At 41.3% G+C, this 26,451-nt stretch overlaps 1 protein-coding gene across 4 annotated transcripts in view; it reads right to left on the reverse strand.

The window, feature by feature from the left end:
• Nucleotides 1-751: 751 nt before the first annotated feature.
• CRHR2 (corticotropin releasing hormone receptor 2) overlaps nt 752-26,451 on the reverse strand; it is a 162,322-nt gene continuing 136,622 nt past the window's right edge. For 3 of the 4 annotated variants that reach the window (XM_075746795.1, XM_075746797.1, XM_075746799.1), the window contains 4 exons: nt 21,136-21,221; nt 18,071-18,206; nt 16,270-16,311; nt 752-1,919 (listed from right to left, as the gene is read on the reverse strand). In XM_075746795.1, the coding sequence (XP_075602910.1) occupies nt 1,779-1,919; nt 16,270-16,311; nt 18,071-18,206; nt 21,136-21,221 (405 nt within the window). In that variant the 3' untranslated portion in view covers nt 752-1,778. The remainder of the gene's footprint in view (nt 1,920-16,269; nt 16,312-18,070; nt 18,207-21,135; nt 21,222-26,451) is intronic. The other variant, XM_075746798.1, reaches the window with a different exon arrangement.

Genomic DNA, 26,451 nt, shown 5'->3' on the forward strand with positions numbered 1-26,451 from the left:
GATCTATCATGCTAGTTGGCATGCCACACGGAAGGCTATGTGAAGATTTTTCCCTGCTCCTCCTCTTTGGCAGAGATGATAGGTCTAACTAGACAGAATCTCAAATCTCCTCCCTCAGTTATCTCATTAAGGCACTTGAATCTAAATGAGAGATAGGAGGGGGGGAAGTTACAAAATTTTAATTTGTTAATTTAAATTTGCTGTGCATTGCCAATCAGCTCAAAGATGAATGTGATTGAGATGTTAGGACAGGATGCCTCCAAAAGCAGGGGACTAACATCAGTGTCTTCCAAGATATTTTCCAGCCCTGTGTAGCCTTGAAAACTAGAGAGAGACCAATTTCAGTCTGGGGATTTAAATCCAGCTTGCGCTGGAAAGACCTCCAAAACATGTGAAGAAAATTCAGAACAAGCATGCTAAAATGGAAACAGCAAATTACTGCAGCACTGGTGAGTGCTGGTGATGGAGAATATATTGCACAACTTGCTTTTTTCTTTCTGCTGTTGCAAAGAAGCCCAACAGAGGGAAGGAGAGTGCAGAAGGACAGGGATCCAGTGTAACACCATGAGCTGAGAAGGGACACAATTCATCTTGCATTTAAATGCCCTCTTGCTCAGATTTAATCATGCGGTTGTTGTTCTTATTGGTTCATCATCAAACAAAACAGGATTTCTTTCCCTGATCTTAGATACAAAACCACTCTCAAGTTAGATGTCCTCTTCCTTCCCAGAGTAAAGAAAATGATGCCGGGTTTTATTGAAACCAACCCAAAGTAGTGTTTATTATTGAAAATATACAGTATTTTTGAACATCACATAAAAAGCCTAGTAGATACATCTGCTCTAGTTCAAAATGCTGAATAATCGTTGTGCAACATGTAGCACTGTTCTTATAATGCAAACATCCTCTTCATTATTATTTTTACAGTGCTTCCCTTTTATATTTTTTAAACCCAGAAAACATATTCTGTTGTCCTTCCCCACCCCAATCCTCATAGCTGAAGAAAAACAAAGACTTTCCAAAGGCTACGTACATCGCGTTGAAAGCGTGGAGCTAAGAGGAATAAGGATAATTTTTACAGCTATATAGAAATATCGCTGTCCTTTTCAAAATTTTGTGTATGAACAGGGCATGGTTCTTGCAAGGCAAAGTACCCTGTGTTAAACAGTCCAGCGATGCCCTGGCCAGCTCCCAGACTATCAAAGGGAGAAATGGGGAAGGTAGATAAATTCAGATTCCTCACACCACCTCTCAGATGCTCTTTTTCTTGCTGCCACATGTTCTCAAATGACAGTTCTGCAGAGAAGAATTTTTACAAAGAACCAAGAAAGAGACGGGCTATCTACACACCAAACTGTTGAAATCATTGGGTATCAATGTACAGGGTGAGACGGGCAGGATATTAAAAATAGTCTTTGTTCACCACAACACGGAAGGGAAAAACAACAAAAAAAGAAAAGAGGAAAAAAATGGATTGTTCCTGCCAGTGTGCTGTTTTAGACTTTGCATTGTGAACTTCCACAAAGTGCAGTCAGTGTTGAATCTATCTCTTGTTTGAATCTGCTTCACCACCACCTACTCCAAGAGGCTTTTGCTTGGTTGCCTTAAAGCAGCATCACAAATATGAGAGATGACAGTCCACAAAAATATGATGGGCACCTCATTGCGAAACAGAGCAGTGCAGAATAAAGGAAGGAAGTTTGAAGAACGGGGCTTGGGGAGAGTGAAGAAAGAAGAACCCTGAAGGCCACAGGTGGTGCGTGTATGTGTGGGGCATATCACACGGCTGCGGTCTGTTTGATGCTATGGAAGCTGATTCGTGTCGGAGAGGTGGGGATAGACATGGCACGTGCCACACGCACTCGGAGGGAGTGATGGTCTTGCCAGCGGTGCCATCTTTTCCTGGCAGCAGAACGGACCTGGTGAGAAAAAAAAGGAAAGAACATGAACACTTAGAATATTCAGGTGTCCTCTGTACAGGGACACTAGAGAGCACTGAGACAAATGATGGTATGTGCCAAGACACTGAAATATGCAGGGCTTGATTCAGCTGCCTAAACATGGGCATCTACTTCACTTGATATTCTCTTGGGTACTATGCTCTGGGAAAAGCACGGGTTTCACATATCTCACATCTCATATCTGATGTCTTAAATACCCCAGAGCATTTGAAATGGCAGTAAGTGCCTAAGCTTATGCAACTGCATCAAGCCCTCAAGATGCATGCACCTGATGGAGCTCTTAGAGAGACCTATGACAGGGGCTGCAGTTGCCTCTGCTTCCCTTGTCTATGAAGGGGAATCACAGGTCATCTAACTAAACATTGGTGTGTACAACACAGACATACCTGACCTAATCCCTGTGAGCATCTTGTATAGGCAGTGGAGAGCTACTTTACAGTAAACAGAAGGCCAACCTCAAGAAGATGCTTACAAATAGGCCAGATGAATCTTGAACTTCAAGTGCATAATTTTTGGCATGGACCAAAGAGCCCAGGAGCTCTAGCTCAAGTATAATGTATATAAGCAAGAGAAAGGTGATAGGAACTGTAGCCTCAAACACTATGGGCAGGAAAGCTTGACATACTCCTAACATACGAGTGTCATTAACTCCTGCCAAATCACTGGCATAGAAGACTCAAAGTCAGAAGCGGAAATGAAACATTTAGACCAATTTCTGGACATTCTTGTTGATCTCTGCTTACTGTAGAGACAAGAGCAATTCAGATCCCTAATCTAGGCAGCTAGGTAAGTCTGTAAAATCAGGTGAGGTGAATCTGGGCCCAGCTTCTTGTACAGTCAATGGGTAATTGTACTCATAACACTTGCAAAGGATGTTGACAATCTTCTGCCAACCTGAAATCCAGTCAACTTTGAAAAAAGAGCATTTTTACATACAACCTCTATATCAAGCCAGAGCCTCCTTTGCCAAAACCACACTTGTTTAGAAGGTGGGGTTATAAATAATATAATGTAGACGTTACACCCCAGCTAATGACCCATAGTTCTCTTCCTGACCAAGAGCAAACCAGTCAATATGGTCAAAGGGTATGATTCATCTCCTCCTAAAGTAGATGTCCAAAGTAGGCCAGATACTGTGGTTAGATGAAAAATACCTATTTCTTTTCATTAGTTATAAAATGATTCTAGACAACTATCTCTGCTTTAGATGTCTGGATTATAAATTTAGCTAAATTTAGACAATATTGATATCTTACACTCAATGGTTTTCAATCTTTAATGCACTTATCTTCACTGCATCCCTCAAAAGTAAAGGAGTGCTCTCATCCCCATTTTACCACCGGCAAGCTAAATCTCAGGTATTAATAGCAGTGATGTTGTTGTAGAGTAGACCTCAACATGGATCAGCTACCATGGCAACTGTACAATGCCTGGGATGAGCTTGCACAGCCTGTGTGAAACCCATGCTGACACACCTTCTCAGCTATCAGCACCTGAGGTAGATCAAAGCCATCCTGAGTGTATCTATAATCACCACTGGGATTGCAGGGAAGATGGTGTTGAAACAAATTGTCCGAAGGTGCACAGCCACTGCTTTTCCCCATTTCTTTTAAAACTTGGGGCCTGTCTTCAGGTGCAGTGTTAAGTCTACTCAAAACATGAGGAACACACACTCCCCAACCCACTTCAGCTCCAACATGCTAACAGATGCTCAAATGAGCTGATGAGCTCTAGTAGCAGAGGTATTTCCCACCCAAACCACACACTGTCAGTATTAGATGTCCTAGATGAACAGGAATGATGGCCTGATAGTTAAAACATACAACAGTTCATAAGGAGTACATGGGATCTGCACACCTTCTCTCGATGGTTTCAATCCTCCCATTTCTCGATTGGGCCTTCAGGGACTTAGACAGACCCATAGTCTGTAGCACTACTACTTAGAAACTCTGCACTGTTGTGGTCTGTCACCTAACAATCTATCAATCCCTTCTCATCACCAGCTTTGTCCATGAAATACACCCCATTTCAGGTTTGTGAGTATCAACTTGGAAAACAATTTTGCAGTTGACCTCTTTGGTGCCTTGTCAAGGGAATCCTGAAGCTGGAAATCTTGCTTTTCTATCAGAGCCCTTCTAGAAGGTGCAGATTGGGCAAAACGGACCTGAGGATCTCTTTCTTTGCTTGTTTTCTTTACTGTGTGTGATCTGTGCTGCTTGATCTGATACTTAAGACGAGTAGGTGCAGATGTTTACAGTGAGAGGAGTGCCACACTGGATTTCTTTCTTCTGATTTTGAATCAATGATTTGTTTCAATATAAAATAATGGGTTTTACATTTAATAGGTGGGACAGATCCTAGAAAAATAAAGGCTGTGAGGTGATAGGACTGCTTGCATGGAGAAGGGGAAGAGTGAATATACAAGTGAAAAAAGGATTGAAGACAAAAGACAGCACTGCCAAGAGGCATGTAATCATCATGAATGAACGTGCAATGAGAATGAGAATAATGTGGTTAAACACAACAGTGTGGGGGATTTCTGGAAGAGCCTCTCATTATGAAATAGTAGGTACAACACACCTCCACTAGTTTCAAGATGGGGTTTGGTCAGTTTACAAAATGAGTTAAATGAGATAGATATATGAGATAGCCAGAGTCAGGATGGGCTGACTCAGCCATATACTGCTACAGTAGAAGCCAGCCTGGACTGCTGACTTTCACTGTATCATCAAACAGACCCCACTGGCTCTCTGAACCCTCCTGTTAAAACATGAGAAACAGTGGAAAGAAGATGTGTCATGGTGTTGCACCTTCCTGGATGCCCAATGTTTGCAAACCTATCACGTTCTACCTGGAGTGGCCAAAGGATATTTATTTCTGATTCTGGATTGAAGGGTGCAGATAATACACACCCAAAGGCAAATACATGTGCCAGACAGAGTACATACAAGGGGCAGATGCATCTCATCTGAAAGCTTGATATCTAGTCTTGGCCAATTATTTATGCTTTCAATATAGACAATGGAGAAAGAGAGCTGATTCCTCTAAGGTGACTCAGATATGTGGAATGAGTAAGTCCTTGCTCTATCTTGCTCCTCTGAGTATAAATCTAGCTTAGCTAAACGTTGGGCATCTAAGGCAAATGGTGTAAGTAACATGTAAAGTGTCAGAGGGGTAACCAGTGTCCTGAAATTGTTCCATGAAGAACACAGGACTTGTTCTGCAGAGGGATGTTGCCTCTTGAATGCTCATTTCTCCCCAGAGAATGAATATCTCACCAAATGCTGAGATATTGCTAGAAGAAGTTTTTCCTCTTTCTATTGGAGGGAAATTCACCCTTTTATAGAAAGCATGTGATCTACCTAAGTCTATCAAAGACGTGAATGTCTTCATCTCTGGTGCAAAAGCAGAGAATAAATCTCAGTCTTATTAAAGACATTAATGGCAGACTGGCAGCGCTGTGAATTCATGTATCCCAGGTAGTCCTGCAGCAGCATTTCACGGGGTCATGGAAAGGGGGAGTCACCTGATAGGCTTTTTGTGTTCCTGAGCAACTTGTGTGAACAGATACTTACTCAGCCAGTGAAGCCAGATTAGATTTATCATTTGAGCTTCGAACCAATCAAGTCAAAAAGAGCCACCTGGAGATAAAGACGTGAGTCTAAACAAGCAGTTATCCAAATGGCTTTTATGATATGGTTTGGTTACAAGCTTTGAGAGAGGATAAAAAATAGTAACAAAAGTGCTGTCTTCTTGTACAGCTGGAGCCATTCCTCATGGACTGGGCACATGGAAATAGAGTCTGCACTTACAGAGGTGAGTGCAAAGCATTTCTTAATGACAGAATAATTCACTGCAATTAGGATGTGACTAGAGCGCAAGCAGAAAAGGTTAAATTTATCTCTACAATTGAACTCAGAAACAAAATGCTAGTTTAAGTTTAGGTCAGACAAGAAAAGAAGAAAACTGGCTGTGACTGCTATAATGACATGTTAAAAAAGACACCAGAAAAAGCTATTTACACAGCCGAAGAGTAATAGAAAAAATAAAGCAAAATAGCAGCTTCAAACCTGGTTGTTAATCTCCGTGAGAGCAACTATCTCTATCCTAAGCATTTGTAGAGTCTGTACCAAGTCCTAGAGTCAGCATTAGCACATCTATGACCTGAAATTAACAGCACTTGTCTGTAATAGCCCCAAGATGTGTACAGGCTATCATCAGTGGTTAAAGCTTAACAAAGAGTCGCAGGAATACAAATTATCAATCAGCTTCACCTCTATGTAACTTCAGTTGCTTGAGATGACAAAGTTTATCCGTACTACTTAGCACGGAGTTGTCTGTGTCGGTCTGTCTTTTTCTTGCAGAATTACTGTCTCAGAATTACCCTTTTCACCACATCTGTTCATAAAAATTGCAAAAACCCTCTCCTCCTCCTCCGAACAACAAAAATAATGAAAGAGATGGAGAGAAGGATGAAAACATGCAGAGATGTCTTCCTTTTGATAAAACAGACATCAACTTTGTATTGCTATTACTTATGCTAGACACTGGCTGCTGGCTGATTTCTTGCAGCCATCAATTAGGAATGAGCTGAAGAAAGAGCCTTTAGCAACATTAAAAATCAGTTTTTGGAAGGAATGTCATGTTTTATTAGCAGAGAGGAATAAAGCTTGATCCATTTACACAGTGCTTAGAACAAAGGGGCCCATTCACTTGGTGCTTCTTGACATAATACTAAAGTATAATAGTAAATGTAGGTAAAAAGGAAGGATCTGACAAGAAGAGTAGGATTAAATGAGCTGTAATGGAAGATGGAAGTAAGACTACTGGGACACTGCCATAGTCTGTCCCTAGAGAACATCTCTCACATGAAAGTGTTGACAAGTGAGGGGCAGAGGGACAACAGGTACTCTCTGACTCTAGAGTAATCATGGTGTTCAGTAGTCTGTAACTACATAACCCTAATTAAGTTCTTGCTTTGCTCATATGCAACTTTTTACTCAGAAAACCTGATCCAAAAGTAAATGAAAAAAATGAGAAAGGTTTATCTAGATCTCACTGGCCTTTGAAACAGACCGATTTTTGCTCTGTGAAAATAGGTTTCAGTGATGAATTCAAGTTCCACCTACACTTAAGCACCTTTGTACCATGCTTCAGATCCTTGTGCTGCAGTTGGCGGTAACTGGAGAATAACTTTGGACTTTAAACATCTTTGTTTAGGAGTGGTGGTACGAATTGTGGAAAAGTTGATGAAGATATATTCAATCGTATTGTAAGCTACAGGTGAGCAAGAGGGACTTTCAAGCAATGTCCAGATCAGCAAAAGGGAACTGGCTATGCAGACTTCGAATTTCAAGACACTGGTCTCTCTGTGTCTGACCCTGCAGTGTAATCCACTTCATGTAGTTTCTGAAGCCCTGCTCTCTCTTTGTATCCAGCAGAGACATAGGAAAGGCCATAAGGTATTGGCAACAGTTCATCAAAAACAAACAACTAAAATAGGTCTGTTGAAATCTACACTCATTTGGGTGAATCATTGCCTATAAATGAAATTGAGGGTGATCAGCTCAACTGCATATGTGTATGTATTAGATGTCTAATATTAGGGGGATAAATCCCATCCATTGCATAGTAGAACTTGAACTAATGTAAGGTGATGCCTTACATGATACCTTGAAAGTTTTCCAAAGTATTAGGATGCCCCTGAAGGGAGGAGGGACAGTAAGTGCTGGATTTAATAATAAATGCTGAAGAAGCTATGGGCCAAGCCTCTTCAGATCCTTGGAAGGATTAAGTGCAGTCCTGAATAGAAGCAAAAACCAGAACAGCCTAAGCACAGAGCCCACCGGACTGACAGACACAGGGATATGCAGGTGAGGAATGCTAACACTTTCAGAGAGACAGAAATGAGTCTTTATCTATTTTTTTTAAATAAAGTACACCACTGAGCAACTATACATATGTCCTACAGTCACCTCTCACCCTATTGGTATGGCTTTACAAGGCTCCCAGTAGACCCAGCCTCTCAGGCCAAAGATGGTCATGTTACCATTAGGCAAAAAAAATGAACCAAATATCTCTACAAAGGTACCATTATCAGTGTTTAATCCTCCTAAGGTAGGGGAGAGATGTAGCCAAAACAATTTGCAAGTCTCAAAAGAAACAAAAATGAAGCTCAGGTGGAACTTTTTCTTTTTTTTTTTTTTTTCCCCCAAAATAGCCTACAATACACCACTATTTTATATAACACTCTTAAGTTTCTTTTTATCCCTAAAAATGTAGCCTGCTTAATTAGTCTGCAATTCTATTTTTTTTTTTTTTTTTCCAGAGTCTTTGGCAGCAGTTCCATACAACCTGGTAACAGGTGGATAGTTTTGCAGCACCTGCCAGACTGGGATGTTGAAGTTTTATTTCTAAGATGACAACAGTGCAATTTTGTTATCATATGTAACTGTTTGAGAAGCTGGAACAGTTCTGACTAGTTCTAAAGATTTGCCACACATTTTGGGATGGTGGCAAATGCTCCTCCTTTCTTCTGGGCCACAAAGGACCAGAACTAACCACTAGAGAGGGAGACCATGAATGCAGTCAGCCCACCTCAAGCCTTTGTGATTTTGTTGTGGAGTGCTCTGGAGTCACGCTCACAACAGCAGTGGTGTAGTGAGAAGGAAAATGGGGTGGGGAAGGACCCTCAGACCAGTTGATACTTTCCACCATGCCTGGACTTCTCATTTTACTCACTCTGGCCAGACTCCAGTCTGAAGAGACCTACTGGAGTCACAGCAATGAAGGTGACTTTCAACCAGAACACACCTGGGTGTGGGAGATGGGCACTGGGAGGGGACTGCAGTCCTGTAATGAACTGCTGCCTGGTGGTCCCAAAGGGCAGGTTTGATCCTTTCTGTTGGCTCAATATTGACCAGGCATCCTCAGAGGCATTTAGGAGTAGTACTCATACTCACACTCTTGGGCACCTTTGCTCAGAAAGCAATCACTGTGGGAGATGGAATTAAACTTTAGCCCTCTAGTCCACCCTCCCTATTCATATTTATTCAGTGATTTGAAGGAATGCTTAATGCATGTCCTTTGGGTTCAGAATGATTAATGTGAAGTCTGCTTAGATTGATGGGCAGGTGGATGACTAACCATTTAGGTGGTGATTCATAGCTGGCAATTATAATGAATAGCCTCCCAAGATGAGCAGATCAAAGTAAGCCACTTTGAGCTTAATAGATTTTGAGAGACAGATGGTGTCTGGGTAAAGGGTCAACACACAAAAATTTAAACATATTTATCTTTGCCTTGCACCTTGTTGTGAGTATAATTTACAGTGCCATCTAAAGAAGTAACCTGTTCTATTCCTCTCTGGTTATGGTTTCTCCCTAAGTCAGCTAATTGCTTTCCATTTTAAATGTTAATTCATAGATGATTATCGATACTGACCAGATGACAATACTAGAATGTGAGACCTGTTTCAGCTAAGAATTCCTCCTGTGCATGATGTTTTCAGACACAGGCCTTGCTAGTTATGTACCCCTTCAGGATGTGGTTAGAAATGAACGACAGCCACCTTATTATAGACATAAATTTCATGAATTATACAATAATTAAGGTTGGAAAGGTCCTCAGAAGGCCTCTGGCCTAACAGCACAATCAAAGGAAGTCCAGCATAGAAATTATATTCAGTTTTGAAATTATGTCAGGGCCTTATCCAGTCATTTTGAGTATGTCCAAGGCCAGAGATCTCAAAGCACCTCTGGGCCTCTCTTCTAGTGCTTAAACATGCTATGATTTTTTTCACCATGTTCAATAAGGATTTCCCCTGTTTCCTTCATTCAGTTTGATAGTGGAGACTGCTCTTCTCTGTCTCACCCTTCATCAAGCACTATCCCTTTATAAGTTTGGGTCGTTCTCAAATGCCATCACCTTCATTCACAAGCACCCTGTTACGGTACAGCCATGTTATTATCTGCCATTATGGTTGGTAAGGTTTCCAAGGATCACAGAACTCTCTGATGGATCAGCACTGGTGGTTATTGGAAATGACATGAAGCACCTAATAACAAGGATAGGTGTTCTCTGGAGGCAGGGATCCTTCCTCCATTATCCTCTTGTTTCCATCATGCCTTTGCTGAGGTTACAGGACTGGAGCCAGGTTCTTGGTCCTCTGGAGGTCTATCAGTGGATGGCTGTAAATATTTTATTTCCTTTTCTGGGGGATGCTGCAGCATCTGAGATCTGACCTCCTCCAGACTCCAACAAACAGCAGCCATAAGACCAAAGCCAACACAACCGTACAGGAAGATATATTCGGAATATGAAACACTATAAACATATGCTTTCTCTCTCTCTTTCTCTCTCTTTGAAATACTTTATTTTCTCTCAGGAGAAAACTAGGAAAGAGGTCTGGCTGAGAAGGTAGATACAACACTAGAAAGGGAACTGAAGGGAAGATCCATCTTCCTTTCAAGATGCTTTACCTGGAATCAGTCAAAGAGAGAACAAAACCACTGGGTATGCTGTACCCACCTGCCTATGAGCTGAAGGTGTACACTAAAGAACTGAAGGAAGACCCTGGAGACAAAAGTATGAAGAACCCCTAAGTGAGCTGTGAGCCTAGAGATCAACAGAGAGTGATTATAGTGCTAGTGAGTGTCAGCTACCGTCTTCTGTTGTCTTCCCTTGATGTTCTGCTATGAAAAGCCAAAGATGACAACTGTCATCATTGGCCTAGTGAAAGTGAGCCTCTTTTGGTACTGAAACTATAATGAATATTCTTCCTGAGTTTCATATAATGCAAATAATTATAAGGATACCCCACACATGCTTAAAGACTATAACCTTTAGCGAGCCTTTTTTCAGTTTCAGGTCTGGCTGTGACCTGGATAGGATAGCGATGTTTTTATCCAACATTCAGTTCTAAGGATCATTGTCAGAAAAATCAGAGGTACCATGTGAGATGAATCCCACACCAGACACCCTTTTGAAAAACAAGCTTTAATTAAACACATGCTATCAAGATCAGTTGCTGGATTGAATTCATCAGCTTGTACTACAGAGGCTGAAGAAATGATTTAGTGATTTCTATGGATCCGTATTCTCATCCAAACTTACATAAGGATGAGATACCATGAAAGCACATCCCTGATTATACATTATTATCTTGTTATAAGCAAACTGATCTAGGTAGAATAAATTCCATCAACTACAAAAACGTAAAGGTTTTTTTAGTAAATGGCAATAAAAATTGTCCAACAGGAGTTTTGTGGAAATACATTCTCTTCAGTCCAGCTTCATGCCATTGTATCCATCCTTGTCCAAAAAAACCTCACTCTTAAATATATTTTTTTACATCCAGTGTTATGTGAAATTAAATTCAGTCTCGTGATCCGTGAGTTGATGAAAAAATTTTTGAAGAGCATCTAATTTTTGCAGCCATTGAAAAAAAAGTTCAAAACCTACATTCATTCTAAGTGACATTTAACGTAAATGCATACATATTTTTCATTATGCCATTTTCCATTACATCTTAAATTCTCAGAAACCTCTTATTCTCAATTTTCTTGGAAGTCCAGAGATGCTCTTTACCATTCACATTAAATGAAATTTGCATATTTTTGCCCTCTAGTGCTAGTAGATTTTCTCTGTGTCCAAAAAATACAACTTTTGTTCCATAAAATCTCTAGACAAATTAAGTCAAGTGCCAACAGCCTCTCATGCCCATCCACGGCACACATGGTTTGTTCAAAACAGCTTCAGAACTTTTCAGAAGCGATAAAATATAAAAATCTGTCAACTTTGTATCTAAACTGCTGCTTCTCCCTCGATTCACTGGAATAACTTGTGTATAATGTGTTGGCTTGGAAAGACATTCATATTCAAAATCTGAAGGATCATCTCTCCAGTAGAGAGGCCCAAATGATACACACTCTCTCAAGACCTGGCCCATCAGCTTAATTCTCACTGCAGCCAACAAAGCTGGTCCAAGATCTGTGTGAAACATCGTGTGCTGAGGAAATGAGGGAAAGGGAGATGTTTCTATTCCCATGTCAAACGCCCGTTCCAAAGCATAAGGAAATACACTCATTCCATTTGAAATTCTTTGCATGGATTGCAATTTAATAGTTTCACTTTTTCCCTTCGGTGATCCCACTGCTGAACTGTCAGATCAAATCCTTGCAAAACCAGGACCAAGACCTTTTATAGTGATAACTTGTACTACCAAGGTGCCGTCTTCAGTTAGACTGCTGGAGGCGCTGCCTTCTCCACTACAATCCCAGAATCCCAGAAGTGTAGGGGTTGGAAGGGACCTCTGGAGATCATCTAGTTCCAACCCCCCTGCTAAAGCAGGATCACCCAGAGCAGGTTGCACAGGATTGCGGCCAGGCGGGTTTTGAATCTCCCCAGAGAAGGAGACTCCACAACCTCTCTGGGCAGCCTGTCCCAGTGCTCGGTCACCCTCACAGTGAAGAAGTTTTTTCTCACATTCAGATGGAACTTCCTGCGTTCCAGTTGGTGCCCCTTGCCCCTTGTCCTATCACTGGGCACCACTGAGAAGAGTCTGGCCTCATCCTCTAGACATCCATCTACCCTTTAGATATTTATAAGTATTGATCAGATCCCTTCTCAATCTTCTCCAGGCTAAACAGACCCAGCTCTCAGAATATCAGATCTATTCAAGCAGCACAGCGGTATAACTCCTCTGATCTGGGGCAAAAGAGGTCATAGGAAGAGAAACACTCTATGTCAAAAGGACATGTTTAAATCAAGGGAGGCTACAAGACGTTCCAAAGAAAAACTCTTATCTGTTTCTTTTGCCAAACTTCATAGATAGAACACTGACAAAAAGACAGAACCATTGATAGCTTTCATCTGCGATCCGTATGGTTTGAGCTCTACCACAGACAGTTTGTAAGTACCTAGTGGCATCCATATCAAATATGAAATAGTAGACATGCAGCTGAGATCATAGCATTATTAAAGCTTTAAATTAATGGATTTTCTAGCCTTTTTGCTTGTGTCATCATTAAGAGGAGGCCTGGCACTATGTGGAATGAATAACCTGTTAAAGGCTTTTACATGCATTTAAAGAACCCAACTCTGTCATAACTGGAAAACTTGAAGTATTTAAAACCTTCTGAGATAGCAAGTCATGAGCCCATCTATCACAGAGACAGGAATACTGAACTGAAGAGACAATGATTCAACAAGGCTTCAGTGATATTTATAAAGATTTCAGGTTACTGAATGGCTACGACTTACAGGCTATTTTTCTCTTTTGGAACAAAATCTGCTGTGGATCTCACTAAGAGCAGTGGTACCTCATGTGGATTGAGTGGCATTATCTTCATCACCACTTCCAGCAGGGATGCCTCCCTGAGAGCAACTGACGTTAGGAGGATGCAAATGATATTTCAGTACTTCTGTACTTCTGATGTGATGCTGTTGACATGCACTAAGAAATACAGGCTTTTTCATAGCAAAAAATTGAAGAAAAGAATGTACTGCACCTCTAACTGAGCAGTAAATCAGTATGGCTTTCACTGCTTAGACGTGGCAGTTTACAACAAGAAAACACAGTTTTGCTATGCTGACAGCCAAGGCTTTCGCAGATGCCTCAGTTGGCAATGCAGCCCGTACAGGCCTCTGGATCACAAGGAGGCAAGACACAGCATTATTGCAAGCTTTTGCAGTGTGATGTAGCCTTCAGGATGTGATCTGGGAAATATAAACTGTTTTTAGAATCCTTCATGAGTATGTGAAGATCTAAGAAGGATAGGTGCTATCACAAGGGAGAGCTTTTATAATACTATACTATAAGATGCATTTTTTTTCTGGACAACATGATTACAAACCCAGAAAGCTCTGAAAATTCACTGGATTTGCTACTTGTTTCTAGGCTGCAGAGAGCTGAAGCTAGAACAGAGCAGGAAATTTCACCCTTTAAAACCTTTATGATACTTCAAAAACATTCCCATAGTACATTAAGATGAGTCCAAAGTCCTTTCACAGTTTTGAAATAGACAATGCTGCAATATTTGCGGGGGGGATAGTCTTATGTTATATCTCAAAGAAGTAGTTAGGGAGTTGCCATGGTTTAGCTAGTCAAGTGGTAGTTGCACATTAGATGTAAATAGATGTCTACAGGGAAGATTTCGCTCACAAATTCAGATATTTGTACGTGTCTGCATGTGAGCGGAAGTGTCTAGGCATGCATTATAGTCAGTGGAGAGCTAGTCCATACTGCCAGTGAAGACTAGAGTTGTTTAGGTGGGCAAATGGAAGTGTCTACTGTAGGCTAAGCTGATGAGAAAAAGATTGTATTGACTGGTTTGAATTAACATAGAAAGCTTGTGTCATTTGAGAAGCCCCGTTGTATTCCACTTGGCTTCCCACTTCCCAGCCAGAAGGTGTGGATCTTCTATAGATCTTGTATCATATCTAGTAGACCCATGTGGATTCCTCAGACACTATAGTCTCTGAAGTGGCACTAGATATCTATGTTTGGGGAAATGAATCAAGATCACCTACATCACCCAAGTTGGGTGTCTTAACCTTGAACTGACTCCCAGAAATGCCCATTCAAACTGTAACAGCAGTGTGATATAGCTGGGAAAATCACTGTTCTGGAAATCACTCCAGATCTGCTAGTAGATTGTTATCAAGACATATAAGAATGAGGTGAATCACCCCACCTTTCAACAAGCCTGTCTCTGTCTTGAACAGAGAACTTCAGACTGCTGTAGTGAAGGAGCTATTTCTCCCGCTACAAGACAGATGAAAGAATCCCAGAACAGACAAAAAAGTGAAAGCCTGGTATGAACAGCCAACTGGTCCTAGGCCAAGTCCACAAAATGGAAATGCACTACAAAGTCCTGACTGACTATGAAATCACGTGTTCCAGGTTCCGGCCCCTGATATTCACTGTGTTGTCGGTGGAAAAAAAGAGAAAAAAAAAAAGCACAGAAAAAAAGCCTGCTGTCCACATGAAAGATTCTTCTTCTGCATTAACAGTGCAAACCTGATGGATATGTCAAGTATCACTGAAGAGACACGCCAGACTTGTGATGCCTTCAACCTCATCAGATTGTGCAGCACAGTGGCTCACAAAAAAAAACCCAAAACAAAAAACAAACCTCAAACCCCCAAAAAACCGCACCATGGTCACGAAACAACTCAAATATATGGCGAGGTTCTGAGGTAACTGTAGTCCCACAGTTATGATGTCTGTACCTTTTGGGGAAGACTTTGTCTCCCCATTTATTAGGAGGAAAACAGAGTGGTCAGAATTTATTGAAGGGAAGTTGGAAAGAGAACTGAGAACACTCTATTGCCAGTATATAAAAGTAGCATGTGCCTAACCTGAGAAAGCAATGCTGCTTCTTGTTAATGTCACCTCAGAATTAACGATGCAAAGGGAAAATGAAGAAAAGCAAAAAAAAAAACCCCAAAACCAGCACTGGTGCTTTATGGGCTGACGTACAGAAAACGTTGCAGAGCAGCTGGGTGAGAAGACATGCCCATTCTTTCTCACAGGGAGCCCACAATGAAATTAAGAAGCAGCATAAATAAAATATATACTGATACAGCAGGAATAATTAAGACATTGAATTAATTACTGCAGAGACCCAAATTTTAACTGGACAAAGATGACACACTTAAATGCAGGTAGATGAGACACCGGCAGTGTAAGCAGGGGAAAAGATACAAATGTCTCACATTTTGGGGTGTAAGTCAAACCCGGAGGGATGTTAGTGAAACATTTCTTGCTTGAGTAGCAGTACCTAAAATTAATTCTGAGGACCACCACCACCCTGTCCCCAACCCTCTTTTCCGAATGCAACAGGCATTGATCACTCAGAGAGAGATATCCACACGGAAAAACTCACTAACTCAACTCAGCAGGGCTTTCCCATTATAAAAATGAGTCACCTGCAGCATATCTTTAACAAGAGCCCAGCTCAGAAGCAATGCTCATGTATGCCCAGAAATCATATTTGTAATTAATGAGAAACTTCAAAGACGTCTTAAACCAAAGAACAAAGGTTTTATAATCTAAGAGGACGTCTCTTCCTCTGCCCTGACCTCCCAGGTAATAACCTGAGTTTGATAAAGCTTTGTGAACAAAGAACATCTGAAAAAGAGGGCTGGGAAATTCAGAGGGACATTAACAGAAACTTCTGCAAGAGAAACAGACTGATGGGACTATGGCCCCACGTAAAAACATCTCATGTCACTGTAATCAGTCATTGAGGTAGGTTCCACCTCCCAAGAATTAATTACACCGACGGCAGGGTACACTACTTACCTCACCATTCAAGAAGCAGTAAAATACTGACACAAAGAAACCCTGGAAAGAATAGAAAGCAGTCAATTATTAGATATTTTACCACGCAGAATCGGGGATGGAGCTTTATTCTGGGATCATCCTGAGCAAAACCACAATCTTGTTGAAGTCACCCCCTTCCAGACAGATGAAATCTTTACCCTACAACCTCATGAGCGAATACGAAGTGTCTTGCAGCTCACAGGTGAGATATAAGAGCTAGAATCTAGACAGCTCTTCCACTCACAGAGAGGATTGCCACTTCAGCTGTGCTAAAGCTTATCTACAGCTTCCAGCTGCCTCTCCAGAATGGCACAGACCCCCTCACCGGTGCTACGTCATGCCTGCCAGCTCTATGCGGATGTCTCAGATGCTACAGGGGGTATCAAATGGCCTTAGATGATCTTGTGTGGGCAAGTGCATCATCAGGTTACTTACATTCATCTGAGCTGAACTACTCTGTGGGATCTATTGACAGCACTGACTAGACTCCTCTAATGACCGCAAAGACCATAATGACTGTAATGGAAGCTCAGATGACAACATGATGACATTGTCATCTCAAACGTATGAGCAGAGTCCTACCCATTTTGCTTTCAGCAGTGGACTATAATTATTGTCACCACAAAGGAGAGATTCCCTGTGCTTTCTTTCTTACATATGTCTTCATAACACTAACAATAAAATAAGCAGTGTAGCATTTTTTGAGACATTGAGCATCAGCAGATAAAAAATATAATTAATTTTAGGGAATGGAAAATGTGGACTGGTTCACCAGTAAAGGCTAAAGTTCATTTCTTCATAAATTAAAAGGATCATTTTTCTTTTTGGATATTCAGTTTTGATTTGTGGTGGAAAGCACTGTGTTTCAAAGCTAAACATGCAATCAGTAAAAATAGTAATCTAAAGCTCAAAACTTTTTATAATCCATAACCCTAGATTTAGCTTGGCAGTGTGTGTGCTGGGTAGTTGTATTGAATATCCTGAATACCAGAGTGCTTGCTCCTGCAGATATCAGAGGCAAATTAATGGCAAACATAGTTCCACCCCAGTTCAAGAAGGTCTTTAAGCAGAGGTAAAGCTGTAAGACACACCTAAGCAGACATGTGTGGCTAAACACTATTCGAGATCTTCAGTCTCTTTAGGTTTTGTGCCAAATCCAGAAATCTGGGGCAATTATTCAGGTTCCACTGCCTTTTACATCCTGGTAGAACTCCTGTTAAATTCAAAGGAAGGAGGAGATAGATAGATAGTGTACGAGTTCTCAGACAGTTGGTATGGTCTGATGACTGAGTGCATGCACTATTGCAGAAGAACTGGAGTGGGATGCGGGGATAATTAGCTGGATAGCTATGCCTTAATCATATGAGCCCAACAGGTAGGAGTTGTTTCCCTTTGCTTTAACAACATCTAGTCTAATGCTCAGCTCACTTGTGCTCTGTGGAGAGGTATCTTGAGAGGGTGATTCATCATCCTCTCTTACGCAGTTTAGGATGAAACATCACCTCTCTCCACTGACTTTAGATGGAGCCCAGGTGAGGAGCTGTGGCTATGGACTGAACATGGTGCTGATGTTAAGGGAGACAAATCCCTCTGGTACACACCTGAGAGGAGGTCTCCACTTCGTACGACGTGCTTATATATCTATTACATAAGCATGAACAAAGTTGAGCTCTTTTCAACTATTATTTCTATCATGGGCTTCATTGCCATGTTTCGTGGCTGAAAAGCACTGAGTATTCTTTCTGCAGTAGCCGATTCCACTGTAAGCTTGTTGTCTTACCTGAAAAGACTGCAGGAAGGAATTGAAATAGATGAAGACAATCTGGGAAATGTCATCTTCACCAGGGTTGACAAAGAAAAGCATATAGGTGATGCCTAGCAGAGGCAGAAGAACTAACGTTGCCTTGACTGCCTTCCTGTGGGGAGGAAACAGAAAACACAAGTGAACACAAGAAAGGACAACTGTGTTATCTGGTCTACCCAACCCAATCCAAACACATCACTCCTGTAGTGGAGAGATGGGATGAGTCTTAGAGCAATTCAGAGGGAAGTGAAGTACCTACATTAGCCGGAGAGGGAACTTAGGTGCCACCTTAAGACAGTTCAGCACCTGCACATGTCAAACAGGGTGTGGCTGAGAAGAAAACAAAAGGATGGCCTAAGACAAGTCTGCTCAGGGCTGTCCAATATGTACAGCCACTGGGGGAAAGAAGCATTTTAAGAGAGAAATTCACATGTCAACTTCTGTCCAGTGTCTAGCACAGGTGACTGGAGACAGGGAATACAAGTACTCCCTGTGGGTACCTCCATCTCTCGAGGCACACTGCCGGGGCATTTGCTGAGGATAGCAGTGGAAGCCTGTATTTGCACAATAGCCAAGTAATTTGAGCTTTTTTCCAGGAAGACATCTGAGTTGTAGACACTTCTCAGCCTGCCTGCACAGGAACAGTCCCAAGGTTCATGATCAGCTTATTGTGTAACACAAGATGGAGGCTCCTAGGGCCCTCAGGCAATGAAGAACACAAGTTTCTTAGAGCTCAGGAAAGGACAGTTAAGAGGGAGTCTGATCCTATGTCCAAAAGGCTGAATAGTGTTTAGCAGGGGGGCAAGGAAAGAGTGACAGCTCCACTTTGGGTGGTGAAGCCACAGGTGAGTTTTCTAGTTAACGCTTTCTGACCAGTGCCTGACCAGCTGGAGAAAGGTGTTCTGGGAAAGCCTTTGCCTTTGAATCCTGCTGTTTGTCCCCACACTCTGAACTCCAGGGGACAAATGGGAACCTTTTTAATATCCCTCCCTTTCTCTCTCTTCTTCCTCCAGACAGTTTCTGTCCTAGCAATGAGGCTTGCATTAGGTTCAAGCCTGGAGATTCTCTGCAAGCTCGGTGAGTGATTTCTCACACCTCAGGGTGATGTAATAAGTGCACAATTTAGCTGCTGACCAGGGCAGGAATGCTGTGCCCGTAAGACCTGCTCTATGCCCATCTTTTGATTCTGTCTGGAATGTAAATGCTCGCTCTCTCTCTCTGCAACACCTGCACACCCAACACAGTTGCTTATGGCTGTCTGATAAATAACAAACAAGCAGATGGTGCGCAATGAAGCATAAATGATTATTTACAGAATTATTAAGGGCTAATCTTTACCATTGGTGCTAAAATAGTGTCTTGGGATGTCAGTTGCAGAACAGCACCTCATTGTGCTAGACACTGTACAAACACAGTAGACTGCAATTTTGCTAAGTCTGTTTAAATCTCTGTATAACGCTGTAACAGGTAAATAAAGATGGGCAGGTAGGCAGGGGAGCACAAAAACATTGCCAGTCTCAGGGCAGAGAGACAGTCTTAACGAAGTAGCTGTCACATCATTTAATACTTGCTTAACAAATGTTTGGACTATGCAGCTTTAGAGCAGCAAGGCTTGCCCCAGGCTTTCCTGGGATTATAAGGATTTCTACTGAGGCTGTGAAAAAGAAGATTCTCTCACAGAGCTTGTAGTGAGGACAGGATCACCATCATCTGTTCAAGGACGAAGGCAGTTACTTTGCCTCAGAATCTAGCATCTCTAATGCTCCCTGCAGACTGTGGCAGGGGGAAAAACATACTGGATTTGAATCAGTGTTTTTTCATTCTAGTTTTAATTTGATGGCATGAGGTTTGAGCATGAAAAGGGGGTATTTTCCCCCTTCATTTCTCAGGAAATGTGCAGAGAAGAGTCTGAACAAGAAAAATCAGACCACTGCAGTAACTTCACATTGGTCCCCAAACCCCAGACAGGAGTAAAAGGAAGTTATCAGGCAAAACAACAAAACCCCATTACTGTAGCAAAACTGCCTCCCAAGTCAAGAGCAGGCTGATTTGAGGACATCGGGATTCAAGCCTCAGCTTGATACACTGAGATTTTATCCAGAAATGATTTAGAGGGTTGCGACTAATCTCATTCCACAAAACCTGTGCTGTTTCCCAGTGTGAGGAGCTGTCTGTCCATAACCACCTCAAAACTCTGGCCCACCTTGCCAGATACTGCAAATGGTAAGAGAGGAAGGGCGCTTGGAATCTCCTGATCTCTAAGAATTTCCTTTTAGCCTGTTTAGGCTGATCTAAGCCCACACTGTTGCCAGAAGGGGCCAGGCCACCCTCCTTCTGCTGCCCTGGGCTTAACATTCCTGTCTTCTCCTTTCTGCCGTGCTTGTGAGGTTGCACAGCCAGCCATCTCAGGAAACTAATCCACCTGAGCAGCCACTCTGTGTAAAGATCACAGTTAACTAAGGATCAGTTCCATGATGCAACCCATTGCATGGTTACACTAATGCTGGTACCAGCTGAAGGGAGGGGACACAATCGCTCTTCATTCCCATACCCTACACTTTAAAAAGAACATTAAACCCTACTGTAAATACCTTTACGTGCACAGTAATGATACAGCTATTGATTACAGATGTGATATCAATGTTTTGGCCCAGGCTCTGTTCTTCTTTTACTTCTGGCTCTGCTAGGATATTAATATGAACGAGGATCTTAATACGCATATGCACGTGATTTATTGGGAAGTCTTGATATTGTATTGTTCTGCATCTGCAAAGCTAGAGACTGGGACAGAGAAGCACCCTAGTAGTGCCCGAACATGTTTTCACTGATTCTCCAGATTAGGTGAAGGAATGGTCGAGTCATCAGTGAAAGGAGCTATGATATATTTATATAATATAATACATATGCTTGTGTACATATAGAAATTGATAGTCAATGAGATCAACAGTGGCATCTGGAAAGACAAAGATGGGACAAGGACAGGGCAAGCAAGGCAGTTCTTTGTTAACACCACAAACAGCAAGAAGCAGCAGCTGACTTACCTGTACTGTATTGTTTCTGAAGTAGTTGAAGCTCTCAGCTTTGTCATTAAAATCCTAACTATGTTAAATAGAAATACAAAATTTATCTGGAAAAGAAGGAAGAGAGAGGAAAAAATAAGACCAGTGAGTCAAATAATGGCTTAAAGGATCTGATAGACCTTAAAAGGCACATTTTGCAGTTCCAGTCTGACTGAAAACAGCCTCTTGGTTTTACCATTGATTGCAACAGACTCAGAAGTTTACTAGAAGTATCAGATTATGCAGCAAATATCCGACAGCAATTAATGTTTTCAAAACAGCAATGAAAATGGAGTACAAATTTAATGGTCCCAGCAAGGAACTTATTTTTACTCCCTTTTACTCCTTTCCTGGGTGCCACAAGGAACTAAGGGTGGGATTTGTTTGGCTGTCGCATCTGTCCCTGGCTCAGCTCCTCCAAGGCTCCCTGCGCAGAGTATCTGGCAGCGCTGTGCTGCGTGGATACGGCAGAGGTTTGAAACCATCCGCCCATCCCACAGCAGGCTGTAACGGTTAGGCAGGGCTCCCCAGACCCAAAGTACAAGACTGCATTGCAGACATCGGAACGTGAGCTAGTCACACTGGACTCCCTTCGTATTCGGTGGAGGCTATACATTGCACTCCACAAGAGACATTTAAAACAGAGCAGATGAATCATACCTGAAAGATGCCTATTTTTTTGTACTGTCTTTAAAGGTGAGATGATGGATTTACCACTTCCTTTTTTAATCTGCTGAGCTGGGTAACTATTATTTCTGTTACAATCATCTCACCACTGAGAATTGAGATTTGCTGTAATTACTGTTGTTGTAGCATCTGCTAGGGAGTTTCTTACATAAGTTTCCTCTCAGTGTAAACAGGAAAGAAAAAAAAATAACCTGAAAAGAAGATTCCGATTTGTAGACTGTGATCAGCAGAAGGATTTGGCACCGAGGAGCAAGTTTTGGGTTGCTTTCAACACATAAAGTAGGGTAGCTTACAACACACAGATCTGTCTCAAAATTGTTGATGATGCACACTGTCAGAAGTACAGAACTGTTATCTCAGGATTGCTGAGGTCACAACCTAAGCTTGTGAGAAGATATTTCTCTCACATGCATTTCCAGAGTCCCAGGGCTCCTGGCATTTTGCAGTCTATGAATGGAACAATTCTGTGATTGACTCCCAACTATTTCTGAGCACTGCAGCAGACCTGCCGATTTAAAGGTGTTCTCAAAATATGCCCTTTTTTTTTTTTTTTTTCCTGTGCAATGTGCTATATTTCAATGATTACAGTATCTTGGCATCCATCATATCATTCCCTGCGGTTACTGTAACATGGTTTATAACAAATGGTGCAATAAGCACCTGAACAGACACTGGCAGCGTTGGGAATTATGTACATTAAACACTTATTATGTGAGATACAAAAATGCTGCTCTCAGAGTTAACGTGACATTTTTTGAAATTATTTTCTTAGCAGAGCAGGGCCTTAGGGAATACAGGAAATAAATAAAGCAGTGCAGTTTGTATACTTGTTCTTGCTAGAATTGTCTGTTATATTTAAGAGCTTGAAGTCAACTGGTTCTCACTTTATCAGAGACAAAAACTGCTTCATGTCACTGGTTTGACTTAAAATTTAAAAAAAACTTTAAAAAATCTTAAACTCCTCACTTGGTTGATTGCACCATCCCTCCATACCCGAAAATGTTCAGGCAGTGTCTACTGAGGAGGTGAGGATGTCCTTCACCCATAGAAAGAAAACTCTGAAAATTCTGAAATTCTGCTACCAAATCTTGAGGTTCTTTGTCAGCTCAGAGCCAGGTTTGGGTTACATCTATTGCGAATGCAAAAAAGGCACCAGTCCAAAACTTGCCGCTTTTGTAATCAAATGGAAGTTGCCAGACGGCATTACAGACTTTCAGGCAAGGACAAGTTCCAAAAGACTAATGACATGGGATTAACATGATGAACTGGACGAGAGAAAGCATTTCAAGTTTCGTGAGTTCTACTTTGATGTGACAGCAGGGAACTGGAAATTCAAATTGCCACAGGCTGCCTCAGAAAAATTAGGGATATTGATCTTCTCTGAAAATTAAATTGCAGAAGTGTGATTCATCAGTCCAGAAGGAGAATTGCTAGCTGAAAAGTCTGGGAGTTACTTCACTAGAAATATTCTTATTCTATATAAATCAGTTTTTCAGACTCTCATTCCTTCCCTGAAGTTCCCCAATCCAAAGGTTGCAGAAAGAAAGCAATGATGACATACAGAACGGATGTATTATTACTTCTCACCTAGATTTTCATATATGTTTGCACTGACCCCCGGTGACAGGTGGCTTGCTTTTCTGGTTGGCGGCATAAATACTGATGGTCTCACTTGAAGCTCTCTGTGTGCTGGGTGCCACCAAACGCTGAGCATCCCAATGGAGGCCACATTTAGGGAGACAATTCAGGTACCCAAGCACAGACCACAGTAGCATTTGAGGCATTTTTGCATAGCTAAGGCACTGGTACATGTGTCACAGGGCTGATAAGAGACCACATCTGTCTACAGCAGCGACAGGAAGGCAGATAACATGAGGAGGAGGGAGGAAAATTTGAAAAGAAAACAAGTTTGCCTGAAAAGCAAAGAGAAACCTGTTCCAAGAGAAGGAGAGTGGAAAAAAGTAACATCAAAATTTGGTCTGTCTTTCCCTGTAAACCAGAGTCTTGTTTTTTTAAAAGGGCTGATAAATAGGACAGGGGGAAGTAGAGCATTCTGGGCTGGCTGGAAGTAGCAGAAAAATGAGTCATATACATCAGCCCAAGGCATGATAGCTGGGATGCAAAGAGGATTATCAAGTCAGAAGAATCCTATGGCCTTTTTTATGCACAAAGTAAGGTTAGAAAAATCATTCACATCTCCTTCTGGCTTTAGAATCTATGAATAATGTATGCAGCTCTTCAAGGCTTGGTTTTCCACGTTCTCACAGGGCTACTTTCCACAGCTGTTGCTGCTCCAGGACAGGACACGAGTTGAGCCTTTGGCTTGTTACGCACAAAGCTCCTGTTACTGACTTCACCCCACAGGCTTCTTCGGGAAAAAGAATAACTAATTCTTCCCCATTCTAGACTAGCTACCTAAGAGAGAAAAGTGAAGGGACTTGGCCTTGCTTATAAAGCAATTCCATCACTCAGTGAGGATAAGAAGAGTAAAAGCATAAAGCGCTGAGCTGGATTGGCATAACTTCATTTTAGATTACTTCTAGGCAGCTGGTTATCCCAGGCTCTACTTATATTCAGTGGAGAGAACCAGACACTTTTCAACAGTAGTTCATTTGACATATTTTAAATGAGAGGTTTTGCATAAATAGCGCTTGGACTTGAACCAGTTGCCCACACAAATCATCCAGCGATCTCCAGATTGTCCTGAGCTTCAAATGAATGAATGTGGCTGTATCTACTGAGGATCTGTGACATTACGTTATATGAAAGCTTAAAACATGTTTTGAGGCGCCAACATCAAGGGCTCCCTTTTGTCTCTATTAAGGATTCTCTGGGAGATCTTTAAGACTTCAATAGGATAGCTGCTCAAAGGCAGAGCTTAGCAAGCAAAAATTTCCAAGGCAAAAGACGCAAATGAGAAAACATAAAAATACTTGTTTCTGGTTTTGCCTACTGAAAACACATTTCAGTGGTTTCAATGCCAATGCTTTCTTTTAAAAGAACACTCCTTCATTTCAGAAAGACATTTGGCTCATTAGGACTTTTTAGTAGCACTCAAAGATCAATCTGAAGATCAATTTCACTGCATAATCAGATGGATTTTTATTATCCATTTGTCCACACAGGGCCTGGAACCACAGCTCATAGGGATGATATCTTGAGTTTGTTCAGGACAGAAGACACGATCTGGGAATCAAACAGGGAACAGGCTGCTGCACATAGCCTGCAAAAGCTGAAGTCTTTGAAATGAAAATGGAGCTATTTTCTCAGCTGGAGAGAATCCATACAGTTCTAGTGACTACCAGATTGATTCTGATTTACAAGCAAAGAAGATGAAGCCTCTGGTGTTTATTCCTTATATATATATATATATAGTAGCATTTCAAAGGAAGAAAGATCTTACTACTGCACAGTGAGTTTTCCTAGAAAAGAACCTCTGCACTGTATCTCGCAAAGTACACATTTATTTGTCAAGGACTTTCTTGTTATTATTGGAGCTGTGTGTCAACAAATTAATTTCTCTCAGAACTGGACAGCTCTAACAAAACCCACACATCAGTTCCATAAATGGAGACTGATGAATGGGCATTTAAGAGAAGTAATGATGACAGGCAGTGCATCCTTTATAGTTATCTTTAATCTCACTTGGTATTTATATTCATTTCCGTTTATACATGTTTTCTGCTTCATAATGGAAAATAGAACTAAGGATTTTTTCCTTGATATTTACTGATAGGTAAAATGAATCCAAAGTTGAGGTCTTGAAGACAGAATAAAAGAGCTTATTTCTTATTCTCTTACTTTTATTTATTATGTACTAAGAATATCCTTATCGCTGGAACAAGACCTTCTACAACTACAGATGGGAAAGAAGTAGTTTTCATCTCTTGCCATGGCTTTGGAAGTTTAGTGTTTCCATTTCTAAATGGAGATGAAAATTCAGAGCTCCAAAAATGGAGTTATAAGCCAGTGATCCAAAAAAGCATTGGGACCATCTGTTTTGGCACTGATCAATTATAATCTGAACATACAAACCCAGAAGATCTTATGAACCAAAAGGAACTTTTCAGTGAAAAATTTCAATCATAAAAATTTTCTGTCATAAACCCCAAACTCCTTTGAAAGGAAATTTATCTCCCTTAGTGAGATGAAATAGTCAAAATATTCCAAGATCCATAGAAGAGGGAACGCTGACTGTGAAGGCTCCTTTGCAGTTTTCCTTAAGCTCAGGAGTTTAAATGGGAGGTCATTAGGCTCTTTTCCTTCTTTTTTGAGAGTTTAATGGCAGCTAGCATTTATTTTGTTCATTTCTGCTGGGCTCTCTATGTTATGTTTCACAGAAAGCTTGTACTTCTGTGCTTCCTAGAATGTTTGCTCCTCTTCACTCCCAGGAAATGTAAGTATTATTCTATTTAGACTTTGCATTTTTATGCAATGTAGCAAAATCCACCCGAGGATTAAATAACACAAATTGGCATCAGAACAGTCATTGTTGCTGGAGCATTATATACTGTCATCCTGACCTCAAATGAATAGTCTGCCCGTTTATTCATGCCTCGTTTTAATTGTTCTATCACACTGTCCTGACACGATTCTTAGACAAGGCCTTTT

Source organism: Balearica regulorum, chromosome 2 (genome assembly GCF_011004875.1).
Source record: "Balearica regulorum gibbericeps isolate bBalReg1 chromosome 2, bBalReg1.pri, whole genome shotgun sequence".
Taxonomy (NCBI): Eukaryota; Metazoa; Chordata; class Aves; order Gruiformes; family Gruidae; genus Balearica; species Balearica regulorum.